Raw genomic sequence first — 17,009 nt, forward strand, 5'->3', positions numbered from 1 at the left:
TCGGTATAATTTGAATAATCTTGGTAGAGGGTAGCATAAGGACCATTTGTGTGAAATTATTTCAAAATTGAACCATTGGTCTAGGAGGAGAATGATGTCGTTTGAAGTTTTCTCTATTTTTAGCTCTGGCAGCCCCTATGTGTAACCAAGCAGAACCGTTTGAACAAATTTGATAGAGGACCACCCAAGGAACATCATGGCCAAGTTTCATTAAAATCCATTCAGTGGTTTTGGTGGAGATGTCGTTTAAACACAAATGTTGACAACGAAAGACTTGACGCATGCACGGACACAGCGTGATCACAATACCTCACCATGAGCACTCTGTGCTCAGGTGAGTTAAAAATCCCTACATTTTACCAAATTAAAAAGAAAAACTCTGATTTTACTTGGCCAAGGAGGATAGTTCTACATGTGAGCAAAGGTCATGTGCTAATTAAATAAGGAGATTTGCTGACTCGAACTAAAATACTTTTTGAATTATAAGCATTTTTAATTTTGAATGGTAAGAGACCAACTGGATGAACAATGCCAACTCTATATGCCTCCACTTTCTGCGGGCTATAACAATGGAAGGACAAAGGGATGAATGAACTATAAATGTAATCCTTCTAACAGTTTTCTATCAAACCAGGTATCAGTTTGAGTTTTGAAATAATGTACAGCAGAAGCAAGTTTTAATATATTCGAACATAACAAACAGTTTCTATGTCTAAGCATTAGAATGAATGTTGACTGATTTATTACAGCTGACATAGTGCCAGCTTTTAGCATTATCAGTTCTGCTCCCTACTGTTATTTGGATTAGACAGAATTTTACTTATGTCTTTTTCTGTTGCCTTTACGTAAGAAATAAGGCTTCTCACATTTTTGTGACCAGTCACAGACATTATAGCGGTCTTTGATACACCAGCCCGTTGTAGGGTAGTACTTGTAGTCGCTTTTATACAATGGTTTGTGTAGCGGCTACTAAGATCTGCATCAGCTGACAGACGGGGCATTAATGTATTCAGTGTATTAATTCCTACTGGATGGTTACCATACCAAACTTTATCACTTTCTTTTACAATCGAAGTCATTGGTCTCTGAAAGAATGCGTCACATGTTGGATTCAGTTTAGAAACATATTTAAGAAAACTAGACACAGGACAGTGCTTGTCCCCAACCTGTTCATACATTTTTGGTTTGATTACTGTCTCCGTATTGTCTACCCCATGATGGCTTTTATTTCCTTCATCAGACATAGTAATATAGCGGACACCAGATGAATCTGTTTCAAGTTTAAAGGAGTCTTTCTTCAAATAACGCAATCCTTCTCTGCCCCTTTGGCCAAACTGTAACATGAGTTCAAACTGAACTTTCTGTTGTAAGGTTTTGGGGTTTTCTGTGGAAAATACCCCTGACTGGTACAGTCTCTTCATGTCATCTTCACTGATTGGCTCTCTGTGTTCACTGACATCAAGCTGTTCCCTTTTAAGATAATTTATTTTCCCTTCAATAATTTGGTTAGAGCCCATGAAAACTCTGTCTTTCATAAGGGAAAGGTTCCTTGAAAATGGTGGGTCTATCAAGTATCTGTTAATTCCTGATCGTATCCCAATCAAGGATGATCGTGAATATTCCGTACCCTTCTTGGTTCTGACACAGGAATAAAACATTTCTAGCAAGTTGTCAAGTTGCTCCTCAGGCCACAGTTCAAATCCCTTGCAATCCATTTCAGATTCTTTCATCCATTCTGCAGTGATTAAAAAAGAATATAACTATAACAATGAGGTCTGATATTAAAAGCTTATATTCTCAGCTGTCCTAAAATATTTTTCCTAAATTGATTATGAAACAGAAAGGAAGGACATAGTGCTTGACTACTTGAACAGGCTTAAAAATGGACAAGAGGGTCATGATGACCCTGAAACGCTCACCTGAGTAACATGAGCCACATGTTTAAAATGGCAAACTGATGCTGGAATATTAGAAAGTAGGTCAGTAGGTCACATTCATGGTCACTGAAAGTCAGTTTTAAGATCGGTGTACAAAACTGTACATGTCATCCAAATTTCAAGGCTGTAAAAAACAAGAAAGTAGGTCAGCAGGTCAAGGTCACAGTCCAGTGACCCCTAATCACTTTGGGTCATCAGGTAATTATAATTAAGTAGTCTAGGAAATATGATCTGATAACTTTTTAAGTATTTATTCCTATATATGACACATATAATAAGTGACCCCCAGGGTGGGGCCTCTTTTTATCCCAGGAGCATAATTTGAAAATTTTCTGTAGAGGACCACTAGGAAATGCTACATACCAAATATCAAAAGCCTAGGCCTTGGAGTTTCAGGCAAGAAGATTTTTAAAAAAATTTCCTATACATATGTCTATATAAAACTTAGGACCCCCGGGGCGGGGCCTCTTTTCACACCAGGGTAACAATTTGAACAATCTTGGTAGAGAACCACAAGGCAATGCTACATACCAAATATCAAAGGCCTAGATCTTGTAATTTCAGACAAGAAGATTTTTAAAGTATTTTCTTATATAAGTCTATGTAAAACTTGGGACCCCGGGGCGGGGCCTCTTTTCACCCAAGGGGCATAATTTATAAACATTTTCATAGAGAACCATTAGATGATGTCACATGCCAAATATCAAGGCTCTACATCTTGCGGTTTTGGACAAGAAGATTTTTAATGTTTTTCCTTTTGGTTGCCATGGCAACCAGAGTTCTGCATGGAATTCAATTCTTTGAATGATTTAGAGAGGGGGCACCCAAGGACCATTCCTGTGAAGTTTCATGTAATTCTGCCCAGTGGTTTTCAAGAAGAAGATTCTTTTAGACTAGATGCCCACGGGCAACATGTCGAGTCCGTCAGCTGTCAAAAGGACTGGGAGTTGCACACGATACTCTGTCGCATTGAGGCAAACATTTATGCCAAATAAAAAACAAGAGCACCGCCTTGCGGGTGCTGACGCTCATCTGATTTTTTTTGTATAATAGAAATATTGTTCTACCCATGATTTTCTAAGTCTAAAAAGGGCCATCACTCTTGCAAAAAGCAGGATAGAGTTATGTTTCTTGATGTACAGTGTCCACTTATGATGGTGAAAAACTGTTGCAAGTTTTAAAGCAATAGCTTTGATAGTTTATGAGAAAAGTTGACTTAAACATAATATTCAACCAAGAAAATGATTTTTCTAAGTTCAAAAGGGGCAATAATTATTGCAAAAAGCAGGATGGAGTTATGTTGCTTGCTGTACAGGGTCAGCTTATGATGGTGAACAAGAGTTGCAAGTTTTAAAGCAATAGCTTTGATAGTTTAAGAGAAAAAGTTGACCTAAACATAAAACTTAACCAAGAAATCTGATATTTTCTAAGTCCAAAAGGGGCCATAAATCTTGCAAAAAGCAGGATTGAGTTATGTTTCTTGCTGTACAGGGTCAGCTTATGATGGTGAACAAGTGTTGCAAGTTTTAAAGGAATAGCTTTGATAGTTTAGGATAAAAGCTGACCTAAACATAAAACTTAACCAAGAAAACTGATTTTCTAAGTCCAAAAGGGGCAATAATTCTTGCAAAAAGCAAGATGGAGTTATGTTTCTTGATGTACAGGGTCTGCTTATGATGGTGAACAAGTATTCCAAGTTTCAAAGCGAAAGCTTTGATAGTTTAGGAGAAAAGTTGACCTAAACATAAAACTTAACCAAGAAATCTGATATTTTCTAAGTACAAAAGGGGCCATAAATCTTGCAAAAAGCAAGATGGAGTTATGTTTCTTGCTATACAGGGTCAGCTTATGATGGTGAACAAGTATTCCAAGTTTCAAAGCAATAGCTTTGATAGTTTAGGAGAAAAGCTGACCTAAACATAAAACTTAACCAGGCAACGCCGACGCCGACGCCGACAACCGCTCAAGTGATGACAATAACTCATCATTTTTTTTCAAAAAATCAGATGAGCTAAAAATGTTACAATAAAGTTATTTGTAGTAACAACAAAGGGAAGTAAATCTTAAAAAAATTTCTAAGTCCACACAAAAATCCTTACCAGTAGAGATAGGTCAAAATACACCTCAAAACTGGATGTAACATGCATGTTGTACTACAGAAAAGTGGTCTTGATTTTTCCCTACGACCAGTAATAAAAAAGTTACAATATAAGCTATTTATAGTAACAACAAAGGGAAGTAATTCTAGGGTCTTGCGTATGACACTCCAACTCATGATTGTGAACTATTGTGCCAAGTTACATCAAAATCCCTCTATGCATGAAAAAGAAATGCTCCGGACAAAGTCATTCTTGTATCTGACCTTTGACCTCTAAGTGTGACCTTGACCTTAGACCTAAGGACCTGGTTCTTGCGCATGACACTCCGTCTCATGGTGGTGAACATTTGTGCCAAGTTACATCAAAATCCCTCCAAGCATGAAGAAGAAATGCTCCGGACAAAGTTTTCATTCTTGTATCCTTTGACCTCTAAGTGTGACCTTGAGCTTAAATCTAGGAACCTGATTCTTGCGCATGACACACCGTCTCATGATGGTGAACAATTGTGCCATGTTACATTAAAATCCCTCCATGCATGAAGAAGCAATTCTCCGGACAAAACTGTTATTGAATTTGACATTTGACCTCTAAGTGTGACCTTGACCTTTGAGTTAGGAACCTGGGGTTTGCGCATGACACTCCGTCTCACTAAGGTTAACATTCATGCCAAATATAAATGACATTGCTCCAGGCATGTCAAAGTTATGGTCCGGACAAACAAATCCTGATGGACGCTTGCACGGATGCACTGACGCATGCACGGACGCACGCACATACACCAAACAGCCATTTGGACAACTATGTCTTCGCTTGCGCAAGCGGGCTCGACAAAAATGTTGACAGACACACGACACATGACGGACATTGAGCGGTCACAAAAGCTCACCATGAGCCTTTGGCTGAGGTGAGCTAAAAAGTGAAAATGACATACATTCAAGGAAAATGCTCCATCTATGCATTTCGAAAATTTAATTAGGAAGATTTTTGTAATGCATATATTTATGAAATATACATAATAATAAGGGTAGTAAGGTGCTAATATTATTTTCTACACTTAATAAAACGTGACCTCTGCTCATATCTGGATTAGTTTTGTTCTGATATTGTAATTAAGATTCAGTTGTCGTCATCTGAAAAGAACATCGAATATCCATTTATAACATCAAAAGATTAATAAACTGACCAGTCTGTCCAATGATTAAAGTTTAAAATGGTTATGTTTGTTGCAAAATGTCAATGAAGGTGACTTTGACAAAATTAAAAACATTCATGTTGGTGGTAACCAATGTGGAACTCTCGAGCCACCGTCTATCCAGTATAATATCTGAGAGTTTCCCATACCACAACAAGAGCATCACAATGCCGAGCAATATATGCCCGAAGGTCTGACCTTTGACCCTAAGTGTGACCTTAATGCGAGCCATCCGAAACATGCACTCTGCACATCGTCTTGATGTGGTGAACATTTGTGCCAGGTCCTTTAAAATCCTTCAAGCAGTTCAAGAGTTACAGAATGGACCTCTGACCCCTAAGTGTGACCTTGACCTTGAAGCAAGCCATCCAAAACATGTGCTCTGCAATCATCTCCATGTGGTGAACAAATGTGTAAAGTTCCTTCAAAATCCTTCCAGGGGTTCAAGAGTTAGAGCGGAAACGAAATTGCGAACGGACAGACAGACAGACAGATGGACATCAGTGTCATAACAAAATACGCACCTTCGGACGTATTATAACTGGATGGTAGTCGATATTATCGCTTTAAAGGGTTTCAGGTTAATTTTCTTATTTTTTTTTATTTGGGTTTTACGGCGCACCAACACAGTATAGGTTATATGGCGCCAAACAGGACTACAAATTTTGGTTTCACATCTCATTTACATCGAAATAAAAACATGAGGTATGGAATCAAGGGTTTCAGGTAAAGATTTTGAAAACAGCATACTTATGAGAAGAGTAAACATCATTACTAATAATAGAGGTTGTTTTTTACAGAAAACATACGTCTCCCAACACTTACTATTAGATGCAGAAACTGTAAAATGCCACAAATTAAAGGCCATATTACTTCAAGAAAAATCACTGAACCATACCATTCCAAAGATATACACAAATAGGCTTAGCAGTGGTAACTCCTGTTTAGTGGAATTCAAAGAAGTGGTAGTACAGGAGGAGTGGCATAGTTAAAAGACAGATCAAGGTTTGATAAGATCAGAATGATAATTATGCACAACTATGCTTCACACTAACCACTTGTGAGGGTTGGTGAATTTCAGTGTAATTTCAGCGTAATTGCACATAGCAAATAGTGTAAACACTGTAAAATTTGACATATCAAGAGCCATAACTCTGCTGAAAATTACTGAATCCGAACATGCCGATAATATGAATAATAAGACTTGGCACTGATCATGCCTGTAAGGTTTGATGAAAATCTACACTGTTATATAACAGAAGTGGCTAAAACATCATACAAGAGGGCCATGATGGCGCTACATCGCTCACCTGAGTTAAGTTGCTTGCTTGAACAGTTAAAAGTTTCAACTAAATAAATGTGTAAATCTGCCTCCTGGTTTTGAAGACTTTTTTTAAAGAAATTAGGTAAGTAGTAAACGGTAAAGATAATTCAAGACAACTACTGAAATCTTTATGAACAAGAGGGCCATGACGGCCCTGTATCGCTCACCTGACCTATTGACCTAAAGATTATCAAGATTAACATTCTGACCAAGTTTCATTAAGATTGGGCCAAAATTGTGACCTCTAGAGTGTTAACAAGCTTTTCCTTTGATTTGACCTGGTGACTAGTTTTTGACCCCAGATGACCCAATAACGAACTCATCCAAGATTTTATTGAGGGTAACATTCTGACCAAGTTTCATTAAGATAGGGCCAAAATTGTGACCTGTAGAGTGTTAACAGTCAAATTGTTGACGACTGACACAGAGCGATCACAAAAGCTCACCTTGAGCACTCGTGCTCAGGTGAGCTAAAAATTATACAGGTGGTCTAAACTCTTTGCTGTAGCTTCAAAAACAAGTAGGTCAGCAGGTCAGGGTTAAGAATACTAAAGATCAGTATAGAAATCCGTATCAATAAGTAAGTTCGATGAACTGGTATCCACAGATATGGGTTTGTGGTGAGGAATGGCAAAGAAATATATGTGGCAAAAAGTTAAGGATGTTACTAAAAAGCAAATAATTTCATTAGTCAGGATCAATTTAACAGAAAATAAATGTTTTAAGTGTACATAATAAATGTATGTTACGTTCTGATCCTGACTTAAATGAAATTATTTTGAATGGAATATGTTTACTGTAATAAGCTTAGCTTTCAGAATTATATGGAGTTATTTGAAATGTGAGCTTGAAGTGTAACTAGAACAAAATATTGTATACAAGTAGTTTGGCACCAAGTTTCGCTGTTTAACATGTAAGAAATCTGAAGCATTGGTGGTGGCAGGGTGGAGGAGTGGATATGGTTACAACTTCACATGCTCATGGAAGGTTTAAAAAAATTTGTGGACGGTTGGAGCAAACAAGTGGCCTCAAGAGTGTAAACAAGCTTTTCCTTTGGTTTGACCTAGTGACCTAGTTTTTGACCCCATGTGACCAAGATTTGAAATCATCAGAGACTTCATGATAACATTCTGATCAAGTTTTATGAAGATAGAATTAACAAGAGCTGTCATTAAAGACAGCCAATGCTCGACTATTCGAATTATTGTCCCAGAACGTCTGGGCCAGAAGCAAGAAAATGTTACCCTAAATGTTAAAATATCTAACGAGTTTCAATCCAGTATCTGCATTTGTTTTGGAGATAGTAACTTGCATGCAAAACTTTAACCAGAAGTTTTATGTTTAAAAGGGGACATTTAAATCTGACCAAAATGCATGTCAGAGTTATGGAACTTGATGCAATCAACTAGTATTATAACCCTGAAGGCACATGTGAAGTTTCAATTTAATATCTGCATTTGTTCTGCAGATAGTAACTTGCACGCAAAACTTTAACCAGAATTTTCTAAGTCTAAAAGGTGGCAGAATTTGCCCAAAATACATGTCAGAGTTATGGGACTTGACCCAGTGAGGTTGGTAATTGATCTAGAAAAATAAAAAACAAGTTTCAAATATATATGCCTTTAAGTAACAGCTGTATGTACTTGCACGCAAACTTTAACCAGGATTTTCTAAGTCAAAAAGGGGGCATAATATGGCCAAAATGCAGGTCAGAGTTATGGGACTTGATGCTATCAACTTAAGTTTTATAACCCCGAAGACACATGAAGTTTCGATTCAATATCTGCATTAGTTTTGGAGATAGTAACTTGCATGTAAAACTTTAACCAGGATTTTTATAAGTCCAAAAGGGGGCATAATTTGCTCAAAATATATTTCAGAGATATGGGACTTGACCCAGTGAGGTTGGTAATTGATCTAGAAAAAGAAAAAAATAAGTTTCAAATCTATATGCCTTTTAGTAATGGCTGTATGTACTTGTACGCAAAACTTTTAACCAGGATTTTCTAAGTCCAAAAAGAGGCAAAATTTGGCCAAAATGCAGCTCAGAGTATGGGACTTGATGCTATCAGCTAGTTTTATAACCCCAAAACACATGTGAAGTTTCAATTCAATATCTGCATTAGTTTTGGTGATAGTAACTTGCATGTAAAACTTATTATAACCAGGATTTTCTAAGTCCAAAAGGGGGTATAATTTGCTCAAAATACATGTCAGAGTTATGGAACCTGACTCAATGAGGTTGGTAATTGACCTAGAAAAAGAAAAAGTAAGTTTCAAAGCTACATGCCTTTAAATGATAGCTGTATGTACTTGCATGCAAAACTTTAACCAAGGTATGATGCCGACGCCGATTCCAGGGTGAGTAGAATAGCTAGACTATTCTTCAAATAGTTGAGGTAAAAATGTGTTCCCTACAGTATAAACGAGTTTATTCTTTGATTTTACCTAGTGACCTAGTTTTTGACCCCACATGACCCAGATGAAAATTCATGCGATATTTCATGCAGGCAACATTCTGACCAAATTTCATGCACATCAAATGAACAAGAGTGTTATCAAGCCATTCCTTTGATTTGACCAGGTGTCTGGTGACCTAATTTTTCATCCCATATGACCCAGTTTCAAACTTGGCCTAGAAATCATCAAGATAAACATTCTGATCAAGTTTCATGAAGATAGGGACATAAGTGTGGCCTCTAGGTTGTTAACAAGCTTTTCCTTTGATTTGACCTGTTGACCTAGTTTTTGATCGGACATGACCAAGTTTCGATCCAGGCCTAGAGATCTTTAAGATTATCATTCTATGCAAGTTTGTATCCAATCAAAGCATAAATGAAACCTCTGTATGGCTGAAAGGGTCAAAATAGAAAAAAGTAACTCTAGAACCCATGATGGAATCTAGCCAGATTTTGAAAGGAAATTTCTTGTCACATAAGTTGTGTGTAGACGTGGTTAAAATCAAATATAAAATGTCACTTCTACTGTGTTCACAACATACAAATTAACAAATTTTGGCTCTTTCAGGGGCCGTAACTCTGGAACCTATAATTCGATCTGACAGACTCATCATGGAATCCAAGATTAATTGTTGCTGAAGATGTCTTGCAAGGTTGTATCAAATCAAACCATAAATGAAGTCTATATGACTGCAAAAGCCAAAATAGCAAATTTTGGCCCTTTAAGGGGCCGTAACTCTGGAACCCATGATGGGATCAAGCCAGTTTTCTAAAAGAACCAAGATATTGTGCCAATACAGGTTGTGTGCAAGTTTGATTAAAGCTGACTGCAAAATGTGGTCTCTACCCACCTTTAAGGATAGAGACAGCCCATTTTGTTTGACTTCTTGTTGATTCCTCTGTATTTTGGTCTTTTTGTTTGCTCACAAATGCATTTTCAAATGGTTTAAAGCGCTTGATAGGCTGTTCTGGCTCTTTTCCATCAGCTTTAGGCACTCGCATTCTATCAAGTCCATGGTTAAATTGTAAATATGCTGAAGAAAAAATAAAAACAATGTATTACATACATTTCTTCAAATATATATTGCTGAGTTTACAGCAGACAACAGATGTTGTTGGAGGTGAACAAAATCAGTGGAAGAGCAGTCTGAGGGACAGACACATTCCCATTTTGATCTTTTTTTAAAGATAGAAAATCAGTAATTATTCAAGATTTATTACCTTTATACTAACTTATTCATATAACTGTCATCTATCAAAAAATAAAAGTTCATTCAAGTCCCTAATCCCAGGTTGAAAAGTTACTGAACAGGCAAAGACATGTGAACTGGAAAATATTCAGAGTAAAAAGTGGGACAATTCATGAAAGATTATTCCAAACTTAGTTATGGGCTTCATTATATATCATGTCATTGACAATAATTCCCGGCTGTCAAAATTCCAGAAGTTTCCATGGAATGTCTTTGAATTTCCATGGAAGTCAGGACTCTGGAGTAATCAGACAAACTTTCCGGAGCTTGATATGGAATACTGCGGAAAAATGCCTAGGGATTTCCGGAGAACTTTCCATGGACAATTTTCCGGAGTGACTCCACGGACGTCCGTGAACAATTTTCTGGAGTTATTCCGCAGTCGTCCAGGAAGTTCTGCTGACAGTATTATTCAATAGCAATAAATGTGATTTATAGACTTTTTTGCAGTACATGTGTAGTGAGCAATAACACTTCAGTAAAAGCAATATGATTTTATTGCATGTGATCACTTTTGCAGTTTCAAACACTATATGATATATATGAACAAGGAAAATGAATCTTTGCCACTTAAAAGTGACTGATTAGAATATCTTTTAAGCATATACATAGTTTTGAACAATGATTAGTTACACTTAAATAATGATGAAATCATTCAAAGAAAGTACCTAAAGATATCTGCTTTCATATATGCATATTATTTATAAAATCTTTGTGAAGCCTTTGGTTATACTTTAGCATTCATTATTTTATGCTATATCAGGGGAAAATATTAGCAGTCGCCCAGTCGCCCAGTGCGACCAAAAAATCGGCTGGGCGCCTAAAAATCCCAAGTTAGGGGCCCAGGAGGCGACCAGGGTGAAAAAATGTTTTTTTCCATAATTCGGTGGTTTTTTGCCTCTTTTCGTTTTTTCACAGTTCTCTTGGGAACTGAAAGGAATATAATGAGTTGCTCTGTCTGGACTATATGTTTATGTCTACTGGGAAATGGATTGCAATAGTATGAATCATTCAAAAACGTAGCCGACTCCATTTAGAAATGGAGGTCTGTCAAGAGAAAGTCCGTTATACCGGTCTATACCGGACACGTTTAAACTGCGACGCCATGTGACCCCATGTGCGGCGCAATGCTTCCTCCCAATGTGGCGCAATATTTGAAAGCGTGGTTCGCAAAAGTGGCCATCTGTTTTCACTGTTGCATGTGCTTCATTACTATCGGAACCACAAACTTAATTTACACATCTCGTGTAGAGATGCCGATGAACTGCTAGCTTTTTGGAATGAACTTTAGACATACCACGCCGATGCGAGTTATCTCCCTTGTAATGGCGGCGCCCTATGTGTGATGTACGCGAAGCCAGTAAACTTAGGAAAAAATGTGCCATTTTCTTGATGGGGTTACTAAGCCCGCTGAAAAGCAAGTACAAACGGCGGCCGAAAAGCGAAAATATTATCAAGATTATGAAAAAAACAAAAGGTCCAGGAACTTTAACAAAAAATGGGAAGAAAACAGGCTCTGGTTGCAAAATACTGATAATGGTCTCATTTGCAGTTTTTGCTGTTGGGGGACATGAGAAACATTTAAAGTTGAAAAGTTTAACACTATCACATGTTGAATGTATTTTGAATATGTTTATTTTAACCTGTTGAGTTTTGAAAGGTTTTAATTTATTTTCCATTAAATACAATTGTACAATTACATAAAACAAGCATTAGCTTGTATCAATTAATCCCCTGTAAATGTTGATAATCAACTGAACATACATGTACCCGGTTTGTATGAGAGCAACCTGAAATGCAATATTTCACTACAGATACCTGACCGTATTAACTGGGCCCCTAACTTTTGGTCTGGGCCCCTAGTTTTTAAAAGTTAGGGGCCCAGGTGGCCCCTGGCTGAAAAAAGTTAATATTTTCCCCTGTATATAATGACTGATGTACAAATATACATTCATGTGTTAATTAGCATTAGTACAAATGTATGTATTGTTTCATTGGTCAATTATGTAAACAGACTTACTTGAGCAATTTCTAGAATCCTCAATATTAACTTTGAACTGAATTACCTCACATAATAAAGTTTCACTAAGTTTTACACAACATGTTAACATCAGACTTCCAGTTACACATTTTGAAAATTCCTCTGTAAGATCAGTTCATCTAATTGGCTGAGCTTGATCACATGGTATTCCCAGTCTGGTGCTAATTGTTTTCTGATGTGTTTAAAATCCCTTAGAAAATGACAGAGTTATTTTCCAGAGTTAAATGACCAGAATTTTTTCAAAGTGCCACATTTCCGCAGTGTCGGTGAATATTCCATGAACATTTTGATAGATGTCCAGAGTAATTTCCAGAGATGTCCGTGAAAAACATTTGCAATCACACTGGACATGTTATATAACAGGTGACTTTTCCGGACTATTCCATGGAAAGTACCTACTTTCCATGGAAGTTTTGCATTTGTCCGCAGTTTTTCCACAGTTACTCTGGAATATGTACAGCCAGGAATTGGAACAACTGTTTTTAACTTTAAATTACACCAAGTTGCAAAAAAGAAAGAAAAAACAAACAAACAAGAAACTACTTTTGAAAAAAGTGCATGCCCCTCTATACTACTTCATTTGAATGGAAGTGATAACTGATATGTAAAATCTGGGTAAATATTTGGTTAGATTTCTTGTAAACTATATTATATGAACCTCAAAGGGAACAAAATCAATTGACATTTGACCTCAGATTGTGACCTTGATCTTTGAGCTTGGAGTCTAGGTGTTGCAAATGACATTAGTTGCCTCATTCTGGAAAACATTTGTGCCAAAAAAAACTTAAAATCCCTTGATCGATGGCAGAGTAATGAACCATAAAGAAAACAAGAGCTGTCAGAGGACAGGAATGCTAGACTATTCAACAATCTTGTCAACTAAATGAATATAAAAGAGGAACAAGAGGGCCATGATGGCCCTACCTGAGAAACACACCATAACACACCATAATCTGACCTAGTGATTTCATGGAAAAAAATATTCTGACCAATTATCATTAAAATTGGAGCAAAAACCTTGAGTATAAATAAGTATTTTCTTTGATTTGACCCAGTGACCTACTTTTTGATCCAAGATGACCCATATATAAATTTGACCAACATTTCATCAAGGCAATCATTCTGACTTAATTTCAGGAAGAACAATCGGAAAATGTAGCCTCTATTGCATACACAATGTTTTTCTTTGATTTGACCTAGTGACCTAATTTTTGACCCCAGATGACCCATATTCAAACTTGACCTAGATTTCGTCAAGGCAATCATTCTGACAAAATTTCATGTAGATCAATTGAAAAATACAGCCTCTATGGCATACACAAGGTTTTTTCTTAGATTTGACCTAGTGACCTTCTTTTTAACCCCAGATGACCCATTTTCAAATTCAACCTAGATTTCATTAAGGTTATTATTTTGACTTAATTTCAGGAAGATCAATTGAAAATACAGCCTCTATCGCGTACACAAGCTTTTTCTTTGATTTGACCTAGTGACCTAGTTTTTGACCCCAGATGACCCGTTTTCATATTCGGCCTAGATTTCATCAAGATAATCATTCTGACCAAAATTCACGAAGATTAATTGAAAAATACAGCCTCTATCACATACACAGGCTTTTTCTTTGATTTGACCTAGTGACCTAGTTTTTGACCCCAGATGACCCATTTTCGAACTCGGCCTAGATTTTCATCAAGATAATCATTCTGACCAAAATTCATGAAGATTAATTGAAAAATACAGCCTCTATCGCACACACAAGCTTTTTCTTTGATTTGATCTTGTGACCTAGTTTTTGACCTCAGATGACCTGTTTTCGAACTCGGCCTAGATTTCATCAAGATAGTCATTCTGACCAAAATTCATGAAGATTAATTGAAAAATACAGCCTCTATCGCATACAAAAGCTTTTTCTTTGATTTGACCTAGTGACCTAGTTTTTGACCTCAGATGACCCATTTTCGAACTCGGCCTAGATTTCATCAAGATAATCATTCTGACCAAAATTCATGAAGATTAATTGAAAAATACAGCCTCTATCGCATACACAAGCTTTTTCTTTGATTTGACCTAGTGACCTAGTTTTTGACCCCAGATGACCCATTTTCGAACCTGGCCTAGATTTTATCAAGTAATCATTCTGACCAAAATTCCTGAAGATTAATTGAAAAATACAGCCTCTATCGCATACACAAGCTTTTTCTTTGATTTGACCTAGTGACCTATTTTTTGACCCCAGATAACCTGTTTTCGAACTCGGCCTAGATTTCATCAAGATAATCATCCTGACCAAAATTCATGAAGATTAATTGAAAAATACAGCCTCTATCGCATACACAAGCTTTTTCTTTGATTTGACCTAGTGACCTAGTTTTTGACCCCAGATGACCCATTTTCGAACTCGGCCTAGATTTCATCAAGATAATCATTCTGACCAATATTCATGAAGATCAATTGAAAAATACAGCCTCTATCGCATACACAAGCTTTTTCTTTGATTTGACCTAGTGACCTAGTTTTTGACCCCAGATGACCCATTTTCGAACTCGGCCTAGATTTCATCAAGATAATCATTCTGACCAAAATTCATGAAGATTAATTGTAAAACACAGCCTCTATCGCATACACAAGCTTTTTCTTTGATTTGACCTAGTGACCTAGTTTTTGACCCCAGATGACCCATTTTCGAACTCGGCCTAGATTTTATCAAGGAGATCATTCTGACCAAATTTCATGAAGATCAGTTGAAAAATACAGCCTCTATCGCATACACAAGCTAAATGTTGACAGACAGACGACAGACAGACGACAGACAGACGACAGACGACGGACGCCGGACATCGAGCGATCAGAAAAACTCACCTGAGCATTGCTCAGGTGAGCTAAAAAGTTGAACAAGAGGGCCATGATGGCCCTATATCACTCACCTGTTATCATTGCACTTGAGGACAAGAAGGTCCTCTGAAAAAATATCTAAGTCCAAAGGACAGGAACAACAAAGGAAAGACATTTAACCAAAAAGAAAAAGAATTCTTACAAGGTACAGATATGTCAAAATACACCTAAAAATTGGAGGTATCATCCATGTTGTACCACAGAAAAGTGGTCTCGGTTTTTCCCTACGGCCAGTAATAAAAAAGTTACTAAAAATAAGCTATTTATAGTAACGTAAAAGGGAGGTAATTAAAATGAAAATTATTGTAAGTGAACAAAAGAAGGATCTGCCAAATAAATCTGCTGACAAAATTGAAATTTCAGATCAGTATCATCATTAGTTACGGAGATAAACCAATTTTAATTTGAAATAAAGGGAGGTAATTTGAAATAAAATTAGTCCATAGTTATCTACCCTGATTGGCTCAGTGCCACTAATGACAATAATGAAATTTCAAATAAGTCCTATAAATACTTACTGATATAAATCCATTTTGATTACAATCAGGGGAGGTAATCAGATATAAAATAACTCTGGAACCTACGATTGGATCTGATTTGCCATGGAATCCAAGATTTATTGTTGTTGAAGATATTTTGGAAGTTTGTATCAAATAAAACCATAAATGAAGTCTCTATATGGCAGCGAAAGCCAAAAAAGCAAATTTTGGACTTTTAAGGGGCCATAACTCTAGAACTCATGATGGAATCTGGCCAGTTCAAGAAAGGAACCAAGATCTTGTGGTGATACAAGTTGTGTGCAAGTTTGGTTAAAATCAAATCATAAACGAAGCTGCTATTGTGCAGACAAGGTCAAAATAGCTAATTTTGGCCCTTTCAGGGGCCATCACTCTGGAACCCATTATGGGATCTGGCCGATTCGATAAAAGAACCAAGATCTTATGGTGACACAAGTTTTGTGCAAGTTTGATTAAATTCAAATAAAAAATGAAGCTGCTATTGTGCAGACAAAGTCAAAATAGCTAATTCTGGCCCTTTCAGGGGCCATCACTCTGGAACCCATAAAGGAATCTCGCCAGTTCAAGAAAGGGACCAAGATCTTATGGTGATACAAGTTGTGTGCAAGTCTGGTTAAAATAAAATCATAAATGAAGCTGCTATTGTGCAGACAAGGTCAAAATAGCTAATTTTGGCCCTTTCAGGTGCCATAACTCTGGAACCCATAATGGAATCCGGCCAGTTCAAGAAAGGAACCAAGATCTTATGGTGATACAAGTTGTGTGCCAGTTCGGTAAAAATCAAATCATAAATAAAGCTGCTATTGTGCAGACAAGGTCAAAATAGCTAATTTTGGCCCTTTCAGGGGCCATAACTCTGGAACCCATAATGGGATCTGGCCAGTTCAAGAAAGGAACCAAGATCTAATGGTGATACAAGTTGTGTGCTAGTTTGGTAAAAATCAAATCATAAATAAAGCTGCTATTGTGCAGACAAGGTCAAAATAGCTAATTTTGGCCCTTTCAGGGGCCGTAACTCTGGAACCCATAATGGGATCTGGCAAGTTCAAGAAAGGAACCGAGATCTTATGGTGATACAAGTTGTGTGCAAGTTTGGTTAAAATAAAATCATAAATGAAACCCCTATCGTGCAGACACGAAATTGTTGACGCACGGACGGACGGACGGACTGACGACGGACGAAAGGTGATCACAAAAGCTCACCTTGTCACTATGTGACAGGTGAGCTAAAAAGAAGCAAAACAGAGTTTTGGAACCTGTGCAATGTAGTCAGTTTATCACAGTAAATAAGTGTGTG

General features: G+C 37.0%; 1 protein-coding gene across 2 annotated transcripts in view; it reads right to left on the minus strand.

Moving 5' to 3' along the window:
* Positions 1–606: 606 nt before the first annotated feature.
* The window catches only part of LOC123551410 (uncharacterized), a 69,897-nt gene continuing 53,494 nt past the window's right edge, over positions 607–17,009 (minus strand). For both annotated transcript variants that reach the window (XM_045340337.2, XM_045340338.2), the window contains exons 5-6: positions 9,863–10,045; positions 607–1,735 (exon numbers count right to left, since the gene is read on the minus strand). In XM_045340337.2, coding sequence (XP_045196272.2) covers positions 777–1,735; positions 9,863–10,045 — 1,142 coding nt within the window. In that variant the 3' untranslated portion in view covers positions 607–776. The remainder of the gene's footprint in view (positions 1,736–9,862; positions 10,046–17,009) is intronic.

Source organism: Mercenaria mercenaria, chromosome 4 (genome assembly GCF_021730395.1).
Source record: "Mercenaria mercenaria strain notata chromosome 4, MADL_Memer_1, whole genome shotgun sequence".
In the NCBI taxonomy this organism is placed as follows: Eukaryota; Metazoa; Mollusca; class Bivalvia; order Venerida; family Veneridae; genus Mercenaria; species Mercenaria mercenaria.